This window comes from Pipra filicauda, unplaced genomic scaffold (genome assembly GCF_003945595.2).
Source record: "Pipra filicauda isolate LSUMZ 115617 unplaced genomic scaffold, ASM394559v2 scaffold154_size2910363_pilon, whole genome shotgun sequence".
In the NCBI taxonomy this organism is placed as follows: Eukaryota; Metazoa; Chordata; class Aves; order Passeriformes; family Pipridae; genus Pipra; species Pipra filicauda.
The window spans coordinates 421,726-447,011 of record NW_024104040.1 but is presented as its reverse complement, the minus strand read 5'-3'; the positions used below and the strand labels follow the sequence as shown (position 1 = coordinate 447,011).

The following is a 25,286-nucleotide window of genomic DNA, read 5'->3' as shown; positions in this document are numbered from 1 at the left end:
TGTTCTTGCAGGGTAATATAAACATAGCAGGTTGAATCATCAAGTTTAGCAGTTATATGAAGCATGTATTACTTATATGACAACACCCAGGTTTACATAAAATTTGAAATGCAAGATGTCTTTTAATTACATAAGTTATTACAGTACTGTTTTAAAGGAATATTTTGGTTATATGTAAACACTATAAATTAGCTCTTTAAAAAATAATCATATAAGACAAGGATGGCATTGACATAGTCTAAAAAACAATAACCAGCCCTAAATCTGAATACTCTCAGGGCAGAACAGCAAAAGCAGGTATCAATCTAATGCTATGGAATAACATGCTGAAATTTTGATTTATTTGCAGAATCGGTGCTTTTTTGTTGTTCCCTCCTTTTGTTTTCATATTTTAAGATTTTCACTATCAGTGCCCTAAGGAATGGGCCAACTTGTACTATGTGTGACAGGATAATAGAAGCTATTTTGAGTGTCGCCATTCTAATATTAAAAGCCATCTAAATTAAGTCTCCTAAATACATATTGGTTTAAATTACAATCCTGAGGAATTATAATCTCTCTACTTGATAGTTTTGGTTAAGTGCAATTTGATGTATGCAGAATGCTGTTTCATTTAAGGTCATTCTTAGTAAGGCATATTAAAAATAAATATAAAAGTGACAACATAATATTTAGTTTCTTGCTACAAAATCTTAGGCAAAAATATTTTTGCATGTAGTAATGGACTTTATCCATTTGCTGGCTTACAGGAGTTAAAATTTGTGCACTAAGCTTAACTGCCCTTGTCAGAATGTGCCACTGTGCTATACTAGTGGTCCAAAGCTACATGCTTAAGATCTTATTTCCATGCTCAAACATAGCTTGCACAAACTGCTTGAAGACTCTGTCCATGTAAGTGCACTTCCTTGGCCATATTCCTTCCAGAAAACCAATATGGCCTCCACACGAAGTCAGAACCAAAGCAACGTTTGCATTTTGTTTGGCAGTTTCTACTGGTATAGCTAAAAGGGGGGGAAAAAGTTTTAAGTCCTTATCCTTCTAAGAAATGCCAGACATTGAATAATTTCTCTTAAACCTTTCTCATATTATGTCTGAATAAATAGGCACAACATGAACATACGCTTAAATGTATCACAGGATTTAGAACCATAGCTGTGTTAAAAGCCATTTCTCTCTTCATCATTAACTGACCTTATCTGTGTGATTTTTTTTTTTTTTTCTGGCTGCTGTAAAAGTTTCAGCTTCACCTTTCTTTCAGTCCGACTGATGAAACAGCACCCATGTTAATGCATACTTAGGATTTGCTATAAATAGTGTAAGTAAAAGGACAATCAAGCCTGTAGTTTTTAACTGGTATTGCAATATTCAGTCTTGGAAGAGCTGAGGAACTGGGACCTTAATTGCAAATCCCATTCTTTTTGTATGAGACTCCAAACACAAAACCTTTAACGTCACAATAAGATTTGGTCTGTATGATATCCTATCAGCTAATATTAAGGATTATCCCAGGTTATTATCATTACATCTGATTTGCCATACATTTACACCCGCACATTTAGAGCACACAATGCAAACACACTGGGAGATGGTTCTTGCCCTGAGGAGCTCATAATCTAATACACAAGGTAAAGAGAAAAAGAGGAAGGGAAAACAATTGTACAAGGACACAGAAAGCTGCTCTGTGTCACCCAGTAGGTTAGTGGTTCTCTACTGAACAGTGACTGCTAGAAATTACTTAATTCAGAATTCAGATTATTAGAATGGGTATTACAAGGATTTTTCTTTTGCTGGGTTAGTTTTCTTGCTCAGCTTCCTGGTCTGGTTCCCTGTGTTAATACAAACATATGAATGGCAGCAGACATTCAGATGAGACCTTCGATGAGGTGGCCATTTCAGTGATGGCCTACAGTTAGCTCAGAGCCATCAGTGAATGACACCTGAGATATGCACTGATCTGGAAATGTGCAGGAGGGGAGGCTTCAGTGCCTCCTGTTATGACTATGCATAAATGTGTGGCTTAATCAATGCTACACCTGGCCAGTTCCCTTTGTGAAGGAAAATAAAGGTCAGCTAGCACAGACTGACAACAGAGAAAGCATATGACTTTACAAATGGTATTTTAGTGTGATGGAATGATCCTGTTACCATATGAAGTGCTTGACATAGCAGTGGAACTATATCAAGAGTGCAAACACCACAAGATCCATAAAAATTAAGTTATTTAAGCAAATTCCTCTGGCATTTTGGGTATGTTAAATGTACTCCTGAACAAGCAGAAATCTCAATACATTTCAGTAAAGAATGCCTTACTAAGTTCCAGTTTTCAAGTAATATATGAAAGAGAAAAAACCAAAAATCATAAAGATTTTTTGATTATTCAGGATTGACAGGAAAAAAAACAGCAAAAGAAAAATGAAGGGAGTAGCAGGAATTTCACTGTGTTGTTTAAAAAACCTTATGACTCCACGAGAAAATAAATCTGATTTTAAGTCATACACTGCTGAAGTAAAAATGCCTTGGCACTACAACACAAAGCAGCAAGTTATTCAAAAGATCTCTATTGCTTCCTCAATTATTTTAAAGTATTTTTGAAGTGAGATTTTTAATCAGGTTCAGCTGGGGGGGGGGCAGTTGTCCACATCCCTTCCTGACTGCAATTCCTTCAGAGACATCTCCCACTCACTCCTATTTCTAGGAGTCTGTTCCTTTACCCCTTTATATATTTGCTATCTCAAAGGTCATTATCCTTGAATAGTCACTATCCCTGCATATTACTACCTTCTTTATAGATGTTCTTTACTTTCATCTGGATGTTGGCAGACTCACTCCTGTGTGCTTCAGATGCCTATTTGCCTTTGTTCTCAGCAACTAGAGTAAGAGCACAGAGTAACCCCTTCCTTAGCTGAAAAAGGACCCCCAGCCAGAATAAGTCACACAAGAGCTTGAGTGCAGTGACTGTGGTGAACAGCTGTGCAACTTAAAATAGATCAGAGCAGAAGCACTGGACCCATAAAGTCAGGAGAGCGGTCTGTGCCTCAGAGGTCCTTACTAGCAGTGCCTGGAATGACATGCTCTGTTCCACTCCAGGGCCTCAGTATGAACGCTAAACTGACTGTCTGCGTAGCAGGGTTAGTGTCTTTTATGAATATGTGTTACAAGGTTCCTGCCCATAATATATGGTATGTGGCCGTGGCCTGGTGGAGTGCAGACTGGGCTCCAGAGAGCAATGGGGATTCCCTTGCGGAATACGTGAGGTTCTTTGCTAATCAGTGCTATCCACTTCTTCCACTTTGTCCCTCCCTTCAAAATTGTGTGCATTTTATAGATTCCAGCATTTACTAAGTGATTCTGATTCTTCAGTATGTGGAAGGAGCCACACTTCTTAGTGCCTCTATAAGAAGTCCTTGGCTTTTCCTTTGTTCAGCTGGAAAATTGGAAATACTGTATACAGCATCTCAGTCTTTGAAAGCAGTGCTGAGGCAAGACTAAAAATAAAAGTCAATGAAGTAAAAGCCTAGGTTGAGGAATAGTACAGGCTGAAAACAAGAGATGCAGAAAATAGTGTATTATTTCTTGCAATCCAACACATGCATCATTTTCAGACTCAGCAAGTGCTCATCTGGAGTTTTGCCTGAGTTAATCTGCTAAGCAAACTCTGATCTGCCTTTCTTGGATTCTGTGGATGAACACGTTGCCATGCACAAAGAGAGTGGCTGCAATTCATGTCAGCTTCTGCCGACTGCATAGGAATTTGCCCACTTATCTGTACCAAGCCATCTGCTCCTCTTCCCTCCAGTATCGTGTGGGCCATGTTAAACAGAATCCCAACAGAGAAGTGGGGATCAGACACAAACCCCAATCATGCTTCAGGCAATGAATCAAACTTTCCACAACCATTCTGCAGCTGTCTCCCTGGTCACTGAGGGGACTAATAAATAGGCTTCTGTGCAAGGGTATGGGGAGGAATGTGTGAGGAGGGACAGACTTGACCTCCAGTAATCAGAGAACTCCATCGATCCTAAGGGATTCAGGATCAACTGCTTACTGGTCTGAACATACCTCTTCACTGGCTAAGACTGTGCAAAGAAATGACAAACACTCATTTTGGCAGACTAGTGTCAAAAGTGTAGAGAGAAACATCCTTTCCTAGTAAGAAACTGCTTTGCTGGGGGATTGGAAGGGAGATGATAATAAATATCTCCTCTGTTGTGCCAACTCAGCTGGGAAACCCCTTACAGGCAAAGCTCACTGTGACCTCTGCATACCTGTCATTCAGAGGTTGCCAGCATAACCATACCTCCCAAATTGGTTTGCTGGTGGTTATTCATTCCTAAATTGCTTGGCAGTACTGCAGGGGGTGCCATGTGGTGCCTGCCTACAAACAGCTACAGCCTACCAATCCTGCACTAGGCTGCTAGTTATCTTCTGTGCCATGTAAGGTGCAAGCCACACAGGTCTTCACGGATGTCATCTTCCATCATCCTATCCTGAAGTTGTCCCTATTCATCTGTGTAACTCCTTCCCAGCAGAGTTTCTTCCTCTGCAGCTTCTCGTGAGAGAACTGAATATGCTGTGTTGCTCTCCAGTGCCAAAATGCAAATGATGCTTGGCAGTGGTGTGGTACTTCCCTTAAGGCTGCTTCTAGGGACTGTTAGCCATCCAATAAATAAAAAACACAGTGCAACAGAGCAAATTCTGCAATGTAAAGGGCAGATGAATGGAGCACTGGATGTGATGCACTCTAGGATATAGGATGGCATGCCAAAAGATACCACTGTTCATTGTTGTCAGCATGTAACCTTGTACTTCAGTTTCTACTGGCCAAAATTTGCACTGTTGTTTGATCCAGCAGGCACAGGTCTGTTATTTGTGATCACAGAACCACAATGTAAATACATATATGCAGAATTACTTAATTCAAAACCAATTTGTTGTACATTCTTTGTCCCCAAAAAAGTATTTTTTTTAAAAAGAACAAAAGAAAAACATACATGTGAAGCTTAAATAAGTCACTGCTGTCAAACACTCCATTTTTTGGTTGATTTCTCTCTGTTCCTTAAACTTTTACCCTAATTGTTATTTGTTTGCCATTCCTTGGCCATTTTGTCTCTCCCAACAAATTCATTCAAATATGCTGTTTACATAACAGGATGCAAAATAACACCTAAGAGCAATTACTTCAAGTTTGGATTCAGGGGAATAGAAAATGTTCAGAGAGTTCAATAAAATGTACAACTGAGCTTCAGACATGCACTTATTTGTCACAGGGGATCAGGAGGGAGCTGGCATGGTACCTAGCTTCAAGGGCAGGCTTCCAGCTCAGGCACAATGCTCACTAGCAGCAATTAGCTAAGCATTAGTATAGTGAAGTTTAAGTCAGATGCCTAATACACTGCTTAAAGTCTCTGAGGAGAAGAATGCCACTTCAGATGAAAAGTTAAATGTGACACTGATAATGAATGCTATTGTTCCATCTTCCTGATTTATTTTTCACATTTACAAAATAAAAGGTCTTGACTTGGTTTTATTACATATTTCCTGCAACAATGGCTTGTTTAAATTAGTTATGGTGAGAGAAGTGTCATGCAATGAAGAAGGCATTTGTTTTTATTAGTTAGTATTATGCAATATGAGAACTGCATTCCAGAATTAAAACTACAGATACATCAGCTGCCAAGCTCTATGAACTTTTAAACAGCAACATTAAGGAAATTAATGTTTATTAGTTAATGCAAATTAATTGTTTCTTCCTAATACTGGACTGAGATCGAATGGTACATTTTCACAATATATTTAAAAATAACTGCAGGGAAGTACAAAGCGTACCAAAATGTACATGAGAAGAAATGATCAGGTTGTAAGAAGCAACAGAGGCAGCCTCTGCACTTTCTAAGGGAACTTCAGGTCCACATTGTGTAGTGACTTGGTTTTGTATCCCTCAAGCTCTGTTACAGGAAGATAGATGTGTCTGGCTTTATGGAGACTATTTAAACACAAAGGAATTCTGGCACTGCTTTCTCCCTGATGAGTTTTCTAGGCCTGTTTCCCAGCTCTTGGAAACTACAGCTATCTACAACAGAGGTGGAAGGTAGCTTAAAAGCTGGTAGGTATTACTGGGAGAGATGAGGAATGAAATAACCAGTTGCCCAAGTCAGTAAAAGGCTGGGGTCTGGATGAGAATGAATTTTGTGGCTTTGAGTCCATTATGCAGTTGTAAGTGGAAATTGCCTCTGATTGTGACAGGCTTACATGTTTCCACACATTTTTAAGTCAGAAAAAACCAAGACCATTGCCAGAATAAAGTCTCTTCCAAGAGTAACACCAACCCTTTATGTTTGCTAACATAAAACAGCTCACAGAAGTGTCAAGATGAATGAACTCCAGTAACTAATGGCAGCAGACATAAACCCTAGGCTGCTAATCGGGGTGCTCTGTGTCTCCTGCCAGTACAAGGATTCACATTGAGGGTGCCCAGCACAAATGAAAAAGGACCCAAGATAGACGCATAGAAGTACTATTAGCTGTAAATCAACATTGCCCTGGTGGTCCTTTCTAAGGGAAACTAGTCACCACAAGGACAAAGGGTTACGGCTAACAGCATTAACTCCGTGAACAAGGAACAAATGAATGGTTAACAACACAAATATTTTCAGGGAGAAAGGCTGCTTAGGGTCAGAGTTTAGGAGAAGATGGACAGTCATTAGAACAGATTCTAACACTTCTTGTTTCGGAAGTGCAGGAGCTCTACCTTACCTCCCTCTACACTGCAAGACTTCTAAGGCATTCTCATAATAGGTTTGATACTAATCTTACACGAGCAACCATCCCACTGTTCACCAAGAGTTGTGTTACTTTTAAAAACAGCTTCAAGGGTGGAAAGATCTGCTACAGCTGTACTTTAGGGCACTCATCTTTTGACTAGTCAAACTACACAGTTGCAGAACTTTTGAGGCTGTAGGAGACTTCTTTGAGGACATCTAGTCCAACACCCCTGCTCAAGCAGGGTTACCTAAAGCAGGTTTCCCAGGGCTGTGTCCAGTGAGGTTTTGACTATCTCCATAGATGGAGATCCCACAACCTCTCTATGCCTCTCTATTTGACCACTCTCACAGTAAAAAAAAGTGTTTTCTAATGTTCAGATTGTGCTTCATGGGATTGGATCAATACTTGGCTCTTGAGAGCTGGAGGTTGTATTCTAAAATTAAAAGGGGATGGAGTATCTGTACTAGCTTTTATCTAGCTAACAAATGTCCCAGTCTCAGTGATAATAGGCTGGAAAAGGGACAGAGGCACACTGTCTGGTTCACTGCTGTTGCTACCATGCTAACTAGGTAGCTTACTCCTGCCACAGTTACTATTTCACTGCAAGACACAAACCACAAACTAAGCTCGAGCTAAGCATGGAGGTGAAGCCATTGTTCTCTCTCTCAGATACTTCATGAAAGAAACAAGGCACAGCAGATCACCCACCTTGCAGTATGATGGGGAAAGTCATCCCCAGGGTCATAAGACCCATAAAATATTATCTTCAGAGTCACTAGTCAGATTTTATATCTGCACGTAGATTTTAGGGTCACCCATCCATTCTTATTTCCAGGCCATTACAAGCTTGTAAGAGAACTTGCAACTGTCCAATTTCAAGGAAAAAAAAAATAAACCACAGAGGCTTGTAAATACAAAGGGACTAACTCTGTCTCACAAAGTCCTTGAACCAGAAATTGTTAAAGGTGTATGTAGTAGTCTGGAATAATATTGCTGTGTTGACTCAGATCTTACTGTTTTTTAAGCCTCTATTTTGGCCAATGTAAGGGATAGGTAGTTTGGGTAATCCAGAGTTACCATTTTTTCCTTCATATGAGATGGCTGTCACCTCTTTATATTGTTCATGCTTTTTGTTCAAGAGGAGAAGAAATCCGACTGTCTTTTTCTAGTGCACACTACTGGAGTGGTCTTTTTATCTTCATGTCACGTTTGTCTCTAACAGGTCTTCGAACTATAAATAGTAATGTGTGTGCATGTTTCTGTATATGTTGTACATCTGCACGCAGATAAAACAGTACAACACACAAAGAGTCTCTTCCAATTCCTTCATTTTCCACTTGTTCTAATATGTTTGCCTGCTTACATTGGTTTCATGACTCATTCTGCAAGAATCTCACTTCGCTTGTGGTGGCAGAAGAAAATTTCCCTGAAATAAATCAAGTGCCTTAACTAAGTTTTAAAGGTGTTAGGTGTTCACAGCTGGAAGACTGTTGCCTCAACCAGCTGTTCATTTTAGTGGTTTTCCTCTACATTAGTTTTTGTTCTACCTCTCTTCTCAGACACTACAACCAACACACAAACTGCAGGAACTAGCATATCTTTTTAGGATAGGTAGCCACATGGTTTTGATCTACAGAGCAAAAGTAAAATGTTCATAATGATCATGTGTTTGGCAGAAAACAGGAGTCAAATGGAAAACAGAGTTTTCAGCCAGTTATTTAGCTAATATTGCTGTTTCATCTTCTAGTTAGATTCTTATTAATTTCAATGGGCCTCCTTCTAGGAGCTCACTTTGTGTATATCTCTTCCCTTACCCTAGATTTTGGCCTACATGCTAACTTAGATTTTTTCTTACTTTTAATTTTCAGGCACTGGAGGTGGCACTGTGAACAACAGCCAAGAATTTAATGTCATCTGAAACATAAGCGACTCCCAGATATTCTTTGTAGGGACTGATTAAAAAACAGCAATAATAAAAAAAACTTGTTTTCACTTGCATGGAACTCTGAATGTCTACAATCCAGACACCTGAATCTGAGTTCCTTTTTCTAGGTTCTCTTTGTACTTGATGAATAGAAATGAATGCTTCTGAGAGGGTACTACATCTGATGTCTTCCTTACAGTGAGATAACTCACAGCCTAAATATGCATATTTCTTTCTTTTGACTGTAAGATTCCATTAATGGTTAATGAGGTCACCCCATATACTTTTGCATTCTGTACTAATCAGGTCTCTCCATCATTAGCTGTTTTATATGTGTCTTACACCTTAGGTAAACTGTAAATCTGTGGAAGTTTTGATCCTATGTACAAGTCACATTTAATAGACCTCTACATATAGGTCTGAGTTCATTCTCAAACCTATGTAGTTTGTCTTAATGACTGCATATACAGATAAATATATTTTAAAAAGCCTAAACTTACCATGACCTGGTGAGAAAACATCATCCACAGAGTTTAGACATAACACTGGAATTCCTACTGACTTCAGCTTGCGACATGGACTAGCATCTTCATAGTAATCATCAATTGAACGGTAGCCAAACATGACTGAAGTGAACTGCTTATCAAATTCTCTAACAGTTCTAGCCTGAAGTACAGAATTCAAATAGGGAACTATGTCAGCATTTTGAAAACAGCATCCAGCTAAAGCAGAAGTAACATTCTCACATACCTTCATCACAAGATCCATATCAAATAATTTCTCCAACATTTGTCGATGCCTAAAAAGAAGGAGAGAAGAATCAGAGGGCTTGTTTTTTGTTGTGTTAACAGATGCAGAAGTCCTCTACTTTTCAGATACATTATAGAAGTAACTTTCTAACAAGAACATGCTTGTTTTTAATTTTCTATCATAATAAAAATCTGTCAGGAATCCAAGAGCAGAAGAATTATTCATTCATATGCAGGCACATCTAGCAACATAGTAAAAGTCTGCATAAGCCATGGGAAAAATGCCATAGATAAGAGAACTTGATATTTTAGAACACAATTTAGTTTTATAAAGCAAAAGATGAACTAGCCCTTTCTGTGCTTTTGCAGTCAACATTGACTTAAAAGAATTAGTATATATACATATATACTCCTAAGTCAATATATGCATGTCTAAAAATTTTAAAAATCCATTTACTTCATCTGTAAATACAGAAGTACATGGGCTTGTGCTGAGCCCCTTGAGAAGCAGATAAATTTAGCCGCATTGATGACAATCTTTCTTGCAAAGATCCTTTTGATTTCAAAACTTACCAAAGAATGCACAGAGAACAGCTATGCAAAGTGTTGTTACAGCATTAATTTTGCCCTGATTATTATACCTGCTGTAGATCTCATACTAACATCCTTCCACCTTTCTAAGTAGTTCAGAAGGCAACTCACCTGCTGATAGAGGACTGTAGACAAGTGGTCAAGTAATAGTTGAAAAGAAGCCAGTTTAGTGGCTTCTCCAGAGATTCTACAGATTCAAAAACATTCCAACCCGCAGAGAAAATTGCAGCTGCCATTAAAGGAGTGTCTCTGCCAGTTTTGCCCAGGTAATTTAAAAGAAGCATGCTACAAACAGAAATGAAAAACAGAAACATATATACTATCAAATTGTTTGCTTCAATTTAGAGTAAATATAAGTCAGCCACCTTTTTGTCTGTTTTTCAATAGTTTCTTGTATCAGCCCTAAAGTTGTGCCTAATACAGCTAAAAGGTAGTCAGTGTAATCAACACATGACTCATGAAGTTTACTTTCTCCTCAGAGAGGAGACTGGTGCACTGTGTAGGGTGTGGGTAGGAATGCATTTAGAAATAAAGATGTACTAGTCTCATTTATATCATTAAAGGGATGAAAAGGTCAAACAAATGATTCTTACTCATGGAACAGGTATTCCCGAGTTGTTAGTAAGTTTTACCATCTTAAAAGGCCTTGGTCTTCCTGATGTGTTAAATCTGATAAATGTGCCTGAAAAATGCAAGCTGCCCCTGGCATGCCTGTCTCACTATGAAGAAGTCTCTTGAGTTGAAGGTAATGCCATTACCCCACCTCACACATATGAGAGAACACAGTTGTTTTATAACACACAGTATGTAAAGAATGAAGTGTTGGACAATGAATAAAACTAGAGAAACAAACTTATGAGCCAAATAAATGACTTAGGTCTTGTCTTTCTGACCAATTGCAACTTACAGTCTCTACTGCTAATGTATACTTATGTTGAAAAACGGGAGAGTTCACAAGTATCTGACCCTTCAAATGTAGAAAAAATAAAATAGCAGGAAACTGTAAAAGAAAAATACTAATAGAAAAGCTGTCTTTCTTTACTGCCTGGGACCTCAAAGTTTACAACCACCATTCTAATACCAAGCCCTTAACACAAAGCATTACAGTTAATTGTTAATATAGCTCCCTGGACCACCAACACTCTGTACCTTGGCTTCATCTTCTGTACTTTAGAAGACAGCAACCTTTAGCAAAGACATCATGAACCAGCCTGCTATCACAGAGACTTTGTCCCTGTGCACTACCTAGCAGATCATAAGACAGCGGTCCAACAAACCAATAAAAAAAAAAGTTGCAGTAGTAGAAGAATCCACTTCTCTGACAGAGTGCACAGAGTGTATGTCATAGGGAGAAGGTTTAGGAATCTTTATGTTAGAAAATGAAGTCCCTTTCCAAAACAATTCATATTGAAGATCAATACAACAAGTGGCCTTTAATTTACATTTATATGTCTGTGAAGTGAATGTTTATTTTAATTCTTAACTGGACAAATCTGTCCTGTATAGATTATTACAGAATCACAGGATGTGCTGAGCTGGAAGGGACCCACAAGGATCATCGAATCCCACTCTTAAGCCTCCACAAGCAAGGGATATGCTGGACTACAAAAGAAAGGTTTCTGCAACAAGAAAGGCTTCTCTAAATCTTTTGATACAAAAAAGACTCAGAACAGCATCCTCTTCTTTCTCCTCATCACTGAAGCCAGTCATTTCATCATAGAAGGCAATCAAATCACTTGGGCATGCTTTGTTCTTGATGAATGCCACCTTCTTATCCTTCATGTGCTTGCAGATCGCTTCCAGAGGATCTTTCCAAAGATATGAAGTTAGGCTGACCAGCCTTTTGTCCTTCCTGGGATCACTGTTCAATGGAGCAGGAAACCTACTGACTAAAGATTTGTAAAAATGGAGTGGCTACCTGTCTCCCCTGTCTTTACTGCTGAGCTCGGTTCTCAGGCCTACCAAGTCCCTGTGCCTAGTGGCAGAGTATGGGAGAATGGCAGCAGAAGATCAAGTTAGGGCCCAAATTAGGGCCCAGTTATGCAAACCTGGCATGGACATGCCAATAGGACCAGTTGAAGTGCACCAAAGCTCCAGAAGGAGGTAGCCAATGTCATCGTGAGACTGCTGTCTATCACTTTTGAAAGGTTGCGGCAACTGTTGAATTTCTCATGCCTGGAAAAAAGAGGCACCCATCTACAAGAACTGCAAGGAGGAGGAAATACAGGCTGGAATGCCTAATCACAGCCCTTTGGGAATATCCTCTGGAAGCCATTTCTAAGCATGTAAAGGTGAAGAAGCTGACTAGTAACAGCCAGTATGGATTGCCTTCTATGATGAGCTCACTCATCATTCGTTGATTAGGGGAAAGGAGTGGAAGTTGCTTATTTTAACTTTAGCAAGTCTTTTGACAGTCTCCATGGTCTCCATATAGTCAAACTGGAGGAGCATGGTTTGAATAGGTGACCTGCAACATGCATGGAAAACCAACTAGACCACTAGGCTCTGGGAGCTGTGATCAGGAACTTGAAGTGCAACTGCAATGGTTGGTCCAGATACTAGTAGTGTTTCTCAGGGGGCAGTAATGGGGCCCATACTGTGTAAGTAAGTCTTCACTAACTGGATGATGAGATGGAATGCACCCTTAGGAAGCTTGCACATCAAACTGTGGGGAATGGCTGCTGAACTGGAAGACAACGCTGACATTCTGAGGGACCTCAACAGGCAGAATGAGTTGGCAGGAACTTCATGAAGTTTGACACAGGAAAAATCAAAGTCCAGCACCTAAGCAAGACTAATGACAGGACAGAGAGCAGCTGAAAAAGACCTGGGCAAATAGAACAATGCATTCTTGCAGCAATGAAGACAACTAATGATATGCTGTGCTTTGTCAGTAAGAGCACAACAAGCAGGTCTAAGGAAATTATTTCTTTCCTGTATTTGACACTTATGAGACTGTATTTGGAGTACTGTGCCAAATGTTGGGCTTCCCAGCAAGATAAGACACTCGCATACTGAGGAAATTTATGTCTTCATATTGAAGACATTTGCAAAATCCCTGTAACATGAATGGAAAAGGATTGGCCTGATTTAAAAAGCTTCCAAGTTAATTATTTGGTTATCAATAACTATATTGCTTGAACAAACATTTATTTATCCCAAAGCTCCTACAAGTCATTAGTAAATTAATGTCAATATACAGGGCCATATCTGCCCACCCTCCATAAAATTTATCAGAGAGTAGGAAGTCTCAGGACTTTACCGCTGTGTCTGTAGTATTTCTAATGAAAATTCTCCTCTTCTATGATTTCTGTTAAATAGGCTGCCTGAACAGTTCTTCTAGATTCTAGCAGTGATTTTTTTTCTAAGAAACTGTGTAATCATTGTCTGTTCTAGCTGTGCTTTCTGGACAGCAGCCAGGACACAGCAAGTCTTAATACCACATGCTCTATCAACCCATACTGGTTTCAATAACAATACTACTTCTTGGTTCTGAGCCAGACAGAGCAGATACCCACATCTCTTCCAGCCTAATCTACCCACACACTGCAGAACCCAAACAGAGTGAAGACAAATGTTGTCATTTCATAGGTTGCTATGAAACATGGTATATTAGCTCTAGTTCCTATTTTTTATTCCTCTGTTCCAAAGACAGCCTCCATAGTTTCCAAAGATTGTACTGCCTACCTATTTGGCTGTCAATCTCCCTGCCATTGTTTCCTGTCTTTCTCCACCCCCCTCTAACTTTTAAATGTTGGCTAATTTTGACTTTCCCTGACACAGAGCTGAAAGGCTCAAAGACATGAAGAACTTTCTGAAAGTCTTCTGCATATTGACTGTTGGAGGCAGACCCAAGTTAGCTGCAGTTCAGTAAGTAATGCAAGTATTGCAGAGGAGTAATTTAAAAGGCTACAACAGTCTTATTTTACAACCACAGTTAAGCTGAGACTTGTGTTACATAACCTTACCCTCCCATAGAAACACCTGCTGCCATGAATGGAGCCGAGGGGTGCAAGCTGTGCACATGATGAATAACGGCCTCTAAATCCTCTGTGTTAGCTGCACAGTAAGTCCTTGGTGTCTATAAGGAGTCAAGAGGGAAAAAAATGCCATCATAAGCTTTTGTATTATCCTTTAAGGGCAAAGCAGACTGAACAGTGGATCATTTATATAACAAGATAAATTTAGCATTTATCATGAAGCTTTGCTAAGTGGCAAATACAAACCCAGAGCGTTTCATGAGTAGATTGACAAAAAGTTATACATGTTATCATTACAAAATAAAAGAGGTGACAGATATCTTCAGCATCTGCAACCTCCAGGTCATTAGATGAAATCTGAACAGAGAGCAGTGAGCTAAACTAGATAGAACTAGATCAGAACTAGATAGGCACTGATATTTTTAAAATACCCTGAGGAAATGGAAACATATCATAAAGGCTGTGATTTACAGAACAGGAAGTTATAATGACAATTTTACCATCTTCACCCACATCCAAATGCAAAAGAAAATATTAGATTTCAAGTTCTGACAGCCAGTATTTGAAAAGTAACCAATATTTATATTCTACATCCAATAAAACCAAATAAATAGATAAATAAATTCCCCTGTGACATTTACCTAATTTAGTAAAATACCCTATTAACTAAAGTAATGAAACACATATATTATCCCTTTTTTGTCTATCATTAGCGACTCTTTAAATCCTGAATTGAGGCTAGGAATTACTTCCAATGGCATCAGTAATATTTGGGTAACCCCTTCCCTGCTATTGAAGGATAAGCACAGCTTTTTAGCTTTATCTGCACAGATATCTGGAACAGGCCACAATCTGAGGGACTATCTGGAGCAGTACAGGGGAGACAAGTCCATTTAGCTGCAATAAGAATCACAATAAAACAAGTTTTTGTCTAACAGTGTTGTCCAGATTTCATCTACAGCAAAAGACAGCTTTTAACTTAAGAGTTATAAGTAACATGTTAGTGATATTGATTTAACTATCGGCAGTGACTGACCCGCCAAACTTCAGTATAAACATTAAAACTAAGTATAAAAATACATAATTATGAATTAAGGGAACTTATTTGTTGCCTGAACCAACAATGTATTTCAAGGCTGGTTTTTAAAATTGTTTTCAGTTAAACAGCCAGGATATTTGTGGGTGATTTTAACAAGTTTAATGAGATGAAACTAATTACTTAAAATACATTTATCAAAAATATTGAAATGCTGAAGTCAAAGATCAAAAAAATTGAAAGAAAAGCTAAATCTGGATAATTAAAACTGAAGACATTTTTAATTTCCATTTATGTTGCATTGCCAGTTCTCATCCACATGAAACACTCTTCACTGTTTTACACCCTATTAATTATAAACAGTGTGAATGTGTTTTATTCTAATTAAATTGTCAAGTTTACATGGAAAAATAAATTATTTTTGGCAACTAGGGTCTAATGTATTCTAAGTGAAAGTGTATTTGATTAAAAGTTTATAGAACTAGAGAGATATCTTGCACTTTAACTTCAGTTAATTCCTGACAGTTTAACATCTCTCTCTCTCTCTCTCCTCATTGTTTGAAGATATTTTAAAACACCATCTTAGTTTACACTGGCTGCGAGCAATCTAATACTTGATTATTCCATAGCAATAATTCACAGTAACTTTCAATAACCAATGAGAACAGCATTCTTTAAGTAACTATTATTTGGTATAAGTTTGAATCGATCTTTAAAGAGACTAGAAAAAGAACTGTTTACATAACTAATTTCTATTGTGGTGCTCAACCAATGCTGCAAACTCATTAACTAGGGATTTTATATTAAAATGTAGAAACCCCTTTGCAGAAAATGTGATCATTTCAGCTGGTTTGCTTCACTGCAAGACCTTATAAAGCTTAAAGATGTAAATCCGATTACAGTAAAATACACACAATGCATCCAAACAAGAGATCTTTTCTCTTAATGATTCAGAAATTCATCAATAAGGACTTTGTGTGTCACAAAACTGCTTTGTAGATCCATCTGCAAAAGTATGCAGAAAACTACTCTTAACATGGCAATGTTTGCATTGAAATGCTTTATCTGATTATGGGAAAACATTCTGAGCTTTTTAAAGTTTGAAACTAGGGGATTAAAAAATGCAAAACAATACCAAGTATTATGCACATTCATTCCAGCTGCAGAACTGTCAACAAATCGCATATGAAGAAACAAAGCTTATTCAGCAATATTTCATCATGCCTTGTCCCTTGCTGCAGAAAATGTTTAGCTTCAAGACTTTTTCATCTGAGGAATGAGCAGTTATTTCTGAGCAAACATGATATGTCTGTCCCAAAGACAAAAATTTGTCTTCTGTAGCTGAGTTTCTGTCAGAATTGCTGAGAAAAATACAAGAACACATCTGACTTTTAGGATATGGCTATCCATATAAATCTGGTTCATTAATTCACTAACACACAATATGGATTAATTTTAATGGCACAACTTTTTTACCATATCAAAATCTATTTTAAACTCATGTTGGCAACTGGGAAAGTAATCACAATTGCTTATATTTGGATTTGTATGGTAAAATATACTGCAGTATTTTTTGAAAGAAAAACGTAAGGATTGTTCACTTTAATGTTACAGATACTAGTAACTGAAAATATTTCATAAAATGAAACGCTCAGAAAAATTGTGTGTTGACCAGTTGATCTCTTAGAGTTTTAAAATAAAAGATGAATATTGGCACGATTGATCTACCAGATGGCTAGATTCTCTTCTCTGGATTTTCAACACATGCTGTGAGTTTCTCTCATTTAAATCCAGCTGTACGAACAGACACAAATGATTCCATATATACCACTTTTAAGTGAGAGATGTTTTATCTCAGAAGTCATCCTTACCAAAAGATCCTCACCAGCAATTCCCCGGTTGTTAAAAACCACGCATCTAAAAATTGAGACAGTAAATTCAATTATACACATTGTTTATTTCACTAAAAAGATAACTTAAACACACAAAAAAATGAAAATGCATAAAGAAAAATGAGCCAGTTCTATGAATAAGTTCAGCACATAAACATTTAAAGACCTACAGATCCTAGAGCCTGACCTGTGTAGAACAAGCTTTATACCAAAATTGAGTTCACTGAGGTCAGTGGGACTCTATATGAGCCCCTTGATTTGCTGGTCAAGGTCAAATTGCAGGGTGAGAACCCCAGGGTTTACCTGAAGATGGTACAGACATGTCCTGCCTGCACTCTGCCATGAGCTCTGCCAGCGCAGGGCTGAGCCTAAAGCTGTGCTCTGAAAAAGAATGTCAGATATCCGTGCGCAGACATCCTCCAAAGCTACATAATTGTATTAAATTGCAAGAAATGAGCCAAATCAAAATTATACTGAGAGCTGCATCTAAGTTGCAGGTTCTTGGGGATTTTTTCTGTCTGGTACAGCATAAGTTTCTGTTCTCTCCATGTTGGTGGGAGTCTCTGAATCTTCCAGCAGCATTACCATGATTTAAGGATCTATACTTTCTTAATAAATCTTTCTTTTCTATTACTCTAGCACCATCTCACTGTAACAATGTTGTTAAATAATATATACATATTTTAGATGAGTTAAAGGCATGAAAATATATCTATTTTGGTATTTTTCTCAAATGTTGCTGATTAAAAATAAAATTATAGTATTCTCTTGAAATCCGACCTAAAGCTCTCCTTTTTAATGCTATACCTTCTTTTCTTAGGTGATCAAATGCAGATATTACTTTCAGGAATACTTTAAAACTTAATCGTAACAAGTTGTTGATTTCAGGGCTACCTCTGATATTTTTTACTGCTAAGTTTTAAAGTGATTTTAAAAGTACTTTGAACAGTCAAAGTGCTACTTTACTTTTATAATTTAGTAAAGCAGTTATCCAAACCTCCAAACAGAGAAGAGATAGCCAGACATGTAGATAAAACCTCATATGTACATATTTGAAGAACTTATTACAGTCAGTACCAGAAGCCAATCTGCAAAGACAAAATGTAATATTCCAAATACAGGTTCTGGAACAATGACAACTTATTTTGACGTGCAGCAGCAGCAGCAATATGATTACATAAAGGAGTCTACTCATCGACTAATCCACTTATTTTACCCAACTCTGACCAGAAGCCTCAAGAACAAAACTAAATTACACTGTGACAATTAAGAAGTGACAGACCTCCTCCTTAAACACCAACAGTAAGAGCAGGCTAGCTCTCCTTTCTGCACGCAGGAATTTGAGGCTGCTGAATAAGCAATTTTGGCATTCAGAAGCTGACCTCCTCCAAGGCCTATTGATAGCAACCCATCCATACAAGTTTTCTTGGAGCTGAATATAAACTCCTTCTCTAGAAAGTGTAAAGGTTAACACAAATGCTGATATCATAATTTAAGAAGCAGCAGTGAAAGCCCTATGCAGACTTAGCTTACTTTCACTGCAATCTCTCGGGCACATCTGTAGATACTAAAACAGCCCTTCCAAATGTACTGCCTGTTACGTAATTCCACTGTGATTATTATTACTAATAACACTTCCTTACATAAACTAATGTATTTAGATCTCATTTGCCTTTGGAAGGCATCTTATACACATACATAATTATATTTGATCCTATTAGAAGCAGCAAAATACTGGCAATGAAATACAACAGCACCTATATCCCAGCGTTTCGCTTTGATGGATCATATGAAGAATGTAGGATTCCTTGCTCGTTCCTGTCAGGCCAGGCAATAACAGGACGGTGGGTCTTGTGCTGGCATCCGGATAATATAAGCTGTCATTATTATCAAACCAATCCAATGAAATCTGTCCTCCATCTGCTGTTTTAATGAGCTCACTGAAAGGCACATTTCAAGACAACACTGATTAGATTGAAAAATACATACACACTATTTATAAGAGTGCTTGCAGTGTACAAATTACCAGGTGTGAATTCTGCATTTTTCATTATGTTTTAATACTCAAAGTGCCACATGTCTGCATGTTTACCATGCAGAAAGAGTCACACCTACAGCTGACTAGAGTTAGAACAGTCAGTTTGTGGAGTAATTCCTGTTCACAGTAAATGAAGAGCTGGCCTTTTATAAATTGCTGCTGATGTACTGGAAGCCTGTTACTAATGTGATTTTTGGCACTGCCTTCTGTTTTATATAGGCTTGTGTACTGGAGATTTCCTTTGGATCATCTGAGAATCTTTTGATAGCACACTGGACAACATGATAAACATTTATCACATTTTTTTCCTCTTTATCCAAAGAAGCAGAATATATAATGGATGGCACTTTGTTATGTTTTAAACATGTGGAGCACAGACACACACTACTGTATCTTCCACCCTGTATCTCCACAAACTTTGCTAGAATGCACTTTTAAGCCATATATCTTAACAATGCAACAAATATTATGTCTCAAGAAGTTAAGCATGCACTAAACAATGACAAAAAGGTTTCATTCCTTTTTTAGAAACATACAGTATCTTCCCCTCTTCCTAGCAACGAAGACACTGTTCGAGAGAGCTGGTGTAGCAACTACCAAAATGTATGCCTACCTTGCAATTGATTTTTCATTTTAAAGTCTTGGTAGCAACTACTCCAGATTTTAAAGGCAATCACCCTTGTTGGAATCTAGCTCAGCTTTGCCCTTTTTCAGTAATGGGAAGTAGATTAAATGCTGGTGTGTACTGCCAACACAATCTCAAATGTGCAAAATAAGCATTGCCCCGTGGAATTATTTCTTCCCTCACATACCTTGAAATAGAAATATGCAAGAAGGACTAGAAAAAGTGTTCCCTAATTACTAAAACTAAGGGAAGCTGCTAAATGCTAAATCTATTCTACCATGCAAGCAGAGCTGAAACAACTTGTGTTGCATCCAGGTTCCGGCGCATAAAAGTACTTCTCCTTAGGTCTTGTGCCAAATGCCTCATTTGCCAGGCTAAGTCTCATTTCTCTGTGAGAGAGATCAGCTGAGGGCAAGCAATAAATATAAGGGGTTTTTTCCCTCTTAGAATTTAGGCACCAAAGAACACAACATAAACCCCATAGGTAAAAGTTACTCTGAAAAATCCATGAAGTTCTGTATATTCAAAACAAGGCTGCAGAAATGGATTGACAGGAGCTTCATGAAGTTCAGTAAGGGGAAGTGCAAAGTTCTGTATCTGGGAAGGAACAACCTGTGTACTGGTACAGGGTGGAGGCTGACCATCTGGAAAACAGCATGGCAGAAAAGGACTTGGGGGTTCTGGTGGACACTGAGTTGAACATGAGCCAGCAGGAAAGAAGACCAACAGCCTGGAGGCTATGGAGGCTTAGGAGTCTTGCCGCCAGGTCAAGGGAGGTGATCCTGCCCCTCTATGGAGCACTGGTGAGGCCACACCTGGAGAACTGTGTCCAGCTCCCGGCTCCCCAGTACAAGGAAGACATGGACATACTGGAGAGAGTCCAGCAAAGGGCCACAAAGATGATGAAGGAACTGGGGCCTATCTCCTCTGAGAAAATGCTGGGAGAGCTGGGACTGCTCAGCCTGGAGAAGAAAAGGCTCAGGGGGAACTTAGCAATGTGCTTACATACCTGAAGGGAGGGTGCAAGGAAGATGGAGCCATGCTCCTTTCTGTGGTGCCCATTGACAGAACAAGAAGCAGTGGGAACAACCTGAAACACAGGAGCTTCCCTCTGAACATCAGGAAACAGTTTCAATGTGAGGGTGACTGAGCACTGGCACAGGCTGCCCAAGGATGTTGTGCAGTCACCATCCTGAGGGAAATCCAAAAACCATCTGGACGTGGTCTGGGGCAACTGGCTCTGAGTGACTCTGCTTGAGCAGGGAAGTCAGACAAAGTGACCTCTGGAGGTCTTTTCTGATCTCAACCACTGTGTAATCCTATGAACATATAACCACATCAGTTTCTATATTATCACTAATATTTCAGTGCTCCAAAACTCTCTGAGCTAAAATAGGGCCATTTGGAACATTGACCTTTTAAACCTACTGCATATTGAATCCATGATGAAGACAGTTTCAAGCCTATGATGGAGTTGTAAAGGTGGGCATAAAGCAAAAACACACAAGCACAAACTTGAGCAATGACAGTAGACGTGACATGATTAGAGTAAGGTAACAACTGGCTAGCAAATCAATCACTTAAAAAAAAAGGGGCACTTACTTCCTGTACTGTACTTGGGGTCTAGATGTGATAAAGGGGCGCAGGAGTGTCTGTACCCGACCTTCCCAGCACCAGATCGTGGGATAGTAAGTTTCTGTCACAACAGGGCAATATTCCTCGAGAAAGCGGCAGAAGCGGTCATTGCTGGCCACAAGCTGGGGTTTCTAGGAAGAGAGACTACAGTCAGGCATAGGCATTCATATAAAATAAACTAAAAAACAAATAAAGAAAGAAATTAATAATTGCTTAAATCCTCTCTGAGTGAACTGATTTATTTCATAAAATCATTTGCAATGCTTTTTCCTTCCATGGTAAAAAGAAAAGTAAATGAAAATCAAATGAAGTGCCAAGATGCCCGACAGAAAAGTGAAACCCACTAAACATAATGGACCCCTTACCTACTTCTAATAACATACTGATCTAGCTCTACTTTTACCAGCATTGTATCTTCACTGACAAATCAAAACCCCACCATCTCTCGGTAGGTGAGAAAGATTTTACCTAGTCCATTTTCTTGGTCTGCACAGAAATAACACTTAATTCGTGCACTTTGACCGTGCACCTGCAGTACCCACTTTAACCTGGTAGGACACTCCTCCTTCTCTCTCATACTACAGTACAAGACTGCATCGGTTCTTCATCTCTGATAATGCTCTGCATGCAGAGAATTTCCTTACAGCTTCCATTTGTATACCAATTAATGTGGAAAAATCCCTGTATAGCAAACATCTTATGTTTTAGCAACCATATTTCTTAAACTTCTATTTTACAGTGACTCTACAACATGCAAGCATTCATAGGGCAAAACCAGATACTTTGAGGAAAACCGTTACATATAAAGTGCAGTAGTGTCACATCCTCACTTCTTTTTTTCTCCTGTGACCAAAATCAAGTACCCTCTTCTCAATGAAGAGGAAGGCTACGTTCTCAGTGTTCTCTGAAGGACTGTGGCAATACTCAGGTCCTCAACAGTCAAAAACCTTTTGATATGCGTATTTTCAGCTGATTAAGCATTCAACGAGGCGCTCTCACCACGGGGCCACTTTAGATCTGATCAGGCTCACTGTATCCAAGTAATTTGCGATTGCCTAATTTGCCTATGAAACCATTACTGATGAGGAGATGTACAAGAGTGCTCTAGCCCCCAAAACACTGCCATAGTGGCTCCAGAGGTACTTAGGATGGTACCGACGGCAGTACAAGGACAGAAAAATTACTTTATCACCTGCCCTGCTAGTAAACCAAATAGGTCAGGTTTTTTTGTGGAAGGAGGGTTCCTGACCTCCCTTTCCAAACCATGGCATCCAGCCAAGCTCTCTCCCTGGTACAACTGCATTTTGGGGACGCACGAGGCCAGAGTCCCTTATCCTCCCAGACCACAGGAGCTGTCCCTCACCTCAGGCCGGTGGTCCCGGGGGTCATCGGAGGCCCCCGCGGAGGAAGCAGCCCCGGCGGGCGGGGGTGGGCTGCACTGGCCGGGGCCGTGCGGGGTTTCGGCTGGCCGGCACCCCGAAGCGGCTCCTCCAGAGGATGGACGGCGGGTGTGAGGACGAGGTGGCCGCAGAACCCTACCCCCCAGCCGTTCCAGATGCCGATCCCCTCGCCTGGAGGGCGCCGGCGGCTCCCCTACGGGCAGTGGGTCGCAGTGACCTTCCCGGGACGGTTCCCCTTCGGCGGGACACCTGCGGAGCCCGCCCGCCCCGCCGCCCTCCCGCTCACCTTGGCGATGCTGTTGAGGTAGTAGCAGGCGTAGGCGACGCCGAAGCCCAGCACCAGGGACAAGCCCACGCCAGAGCCGAAGAGCCCCACGCGGACCTGGCTCTCCAGGTAGAGGGAGAGCTCCCTGGTCAGCACCTTCCAGTCCATCGCACACGGGGGGCGGCGCGGCGCGGCGCGGCACGGCACGGCACGGCACGGCACGGCAGCACACACCGGCTGCCGCGGCCGAACCCACCCCACGGCCGAGGGAGGAGAAGGAAGAGGAGGAGAAGGAGGAGCTGCCGCCTGCCTCCCGCTGCCGCTGCCCGCGGACCTCTTCGTGCTGCAGCGCCGCCGGCGGCATCCCCGCACCGCCCCCGCACCGCCCCCGCACTGCTGGCCGGGCCTTGGGCCGGCTCGGAGGGGTCACGACCGGGGGAGGCAATCCTGGGCGGCCTAGGGTGTCCCTCCGCGGCACGGCGGCCCCACGGCAGGTGCCATCCAGGGCCGCCTTCGGTGTCGCCTTGTCCCGGCGCTTTCCCTCAGGCAGGGAGGGTGTGGGGAGTCGGATAGGAGCAGCTGATGCAGGCGTGTGGAAACTCGGTCATTCTGGGGTAGGCAGCGTGTCCCCTTCCCAAACGCTGTTATTTGCGCAGGACAGGAGTCCTGTATCGTACAGGAGGAAGAGGGGACATGGAGGCTTCCAAAGGCAGCACTGGTTAGTCAGCAATAGCTCTCTAAATATTTTACGTGAGACTGAAGAGTGCAACTGCTTTTCCACTTACCACTGCTGTTATAAGGCATTAGTGAGGAACGGAGAGGTGTAGAGGTATGTCTAACTCCCAAGAGAATTTCTGCCTGCTCCCTTTTCAGCTGTATGGATTGTTGCTTGGAGGCCCTCGTATGTTTACTAACTCAGATGCTCCCCCGTTCAGCTTCAGAAAAAGATGCACAGTATCTGCATCTTTTCTTTGGCAAAGTCCTAGGAGCACAGCTGATAACACAAAAATCTTGGAACTGAGCATCTGCTATTTGAGATGCAGGCATGCAGCATGGGACACAGAAGTACTTTGCCTCTCCTTATTTTATGGCTTGGTTCCATGAACTGCTGAGAGAAGACAAACCTTGCTTGGTGAGACTCTTCACTTCTTACCTTATCTGTGTTTTCTTGCTATAACCAAATTTTAAAATCTTAAAAAAAAAAGAAAATAAAAGAAAAAGAGATATGGCCTTTTTCAGTTGTTCTCCCTTACTAGGACAGATCTTACCATAGAGATTCTGCTCTGACATAAAGCATTCTCAGCCCAACATTTTCTTGTTCACTATGAACAAGCACTTGGATATTGCACCACAGCTTAACATAGAGAAATACTGAAAGGGACTTCAGCTTTCCGTAGAGAAAAATGCTATCATCTTCATACTGTGTAACCAAACAGTCTGCTTGGTGCAGCAATGGGGGATTCCACTCCTGCTTTGACAACTATCATGGAACCCCATTGTAATATCTAAAGACTTTGCAACCAAATGGTTGTTTCTGATTGCTTTGCTTATTTGGATTTGGGATTTTGAAACATCAAGCATGTTTTACTGTTCAATCTGATGAGCAGAAATCTTCTACTTATCACCTTCTTCTCAAGCAAAAGCAGTTTGTACAGTTTTAAGGATTTCTCATTAAAGAATCAGCATGATCAAAGTATGCAGAGTAATTAATTGATGTGTTAAGAAAGGTGAACTAATAAGAGCGTATTGCAGAGATCTGAAGAAATTTTAAAATATCTGTCCAGTCAGCCGTCCAAAGCTTCTGGAAACATGGGGGCAGAGCTACTGCAGCCATTGAAAAGAGTATGGGAATTGGTAAGCAGAGGCAGGAATGATCTAGGGTTTGTTTCTTTTTCCCTTCAGCTGTTACAGAAACAGGAATCTGAATGGGTGGAAAACCTACTGTCATCAACACGGTGCTGCCTCTGCTGATGGAGAGCACCCATATTCAGGTCTTGGTCCTGACTTGCTGGGAATGTGTGTTGGACACCACAGATTAAAGGATTTATCATGAAGGAACACTACGGTGTGAGCAGCTGGAGTGGATAGCTTAATTCACAGAACATGGAGGCTTCATCAACAACATGAATTTAGGAATCTTTGGAGAGACTAATTTGGCTGAACTGAGGACTAGACTTTAGGATGCAGAGGAACCTGCAATGTCCGAAGGAGGAAACTGGTTGTTCCTTGCAACAGATTGTTCTCCCGCATTCAAGTCCTATCCCCATTAAGCTGACGAATCCTTGAGTCACCCAAAAACTAAAGAAAAGAAAAATCCCAAACATCTGAGAAAGAAGAGGACGCAGACTGTCCTTGGGTCTAGAAGGCCCATATGTTTGTATAAGTGCAT

The 25,286-nt window shown here is 40.3% G+C and overlaps 1 protein-coding gene across 1 annotated transcript; it reads right to left on the bottom strand.

Moving 5' to 3' along the window:
• Nucleotides 1–102: 102 nt before the first annotated feature.
• On the bottom strand, nucleotides 103–23,292 carry ABHD3 (abhydrolase domain containing 3, phospholipase). The gene is made up of 9 exons (XM_027731239.2): nucleotides 22,919–23,292; nucleotides 21,200–21,363; nucleotides 18,692–18,874; nucleotides 16,914–16,959; nucleotides 13,995–14,107; nucleotides 10,138–10,311; nucleotides 9,437–9,485; nucleotides 9,187–9,352; nucleotides 103–1,001 (listed from the first exon to the last, which is right to left on the bottom strand). The coding sequence occupies exons 1-9, from the start codon at nucleotides 23,063–23,065 to the stop codon at nucleotides 823–825; spliced, it is 1,221 nt and encodes a 406-aa protein (XP_027587040.1). The 5' UTR covers nucleotides 23,066–23,292; the 3' UTR covers nucleotides 103–822.
• Nucleotides 23,293–25,286: the final 1,994 nt, after the last annotated feature.

Coding starts and splice junctions, on each gene's coding strand:
- ABHD3 (XM_027731239.2), bottom strand. CDS start 23,065: ATGGACTGGAAGGTGCTGACCAGGGAGCTCTCCCTCTACCTGGAGAGC. Junction 9,353..9,436: donor ATATGGATCTTGTGATGAAG/GTATGTGAGAAT, acceptor TCTGTACTTCAG/GCTAGAACTGTTAGAGAATT. Junction 1,002..9,186: donor TGTTTTCTCACCAGGTCATG/GTAAGTTTAGGC, acceptor CCCCCCTTTTAG/CTATACCAGTAGAAACTGCC.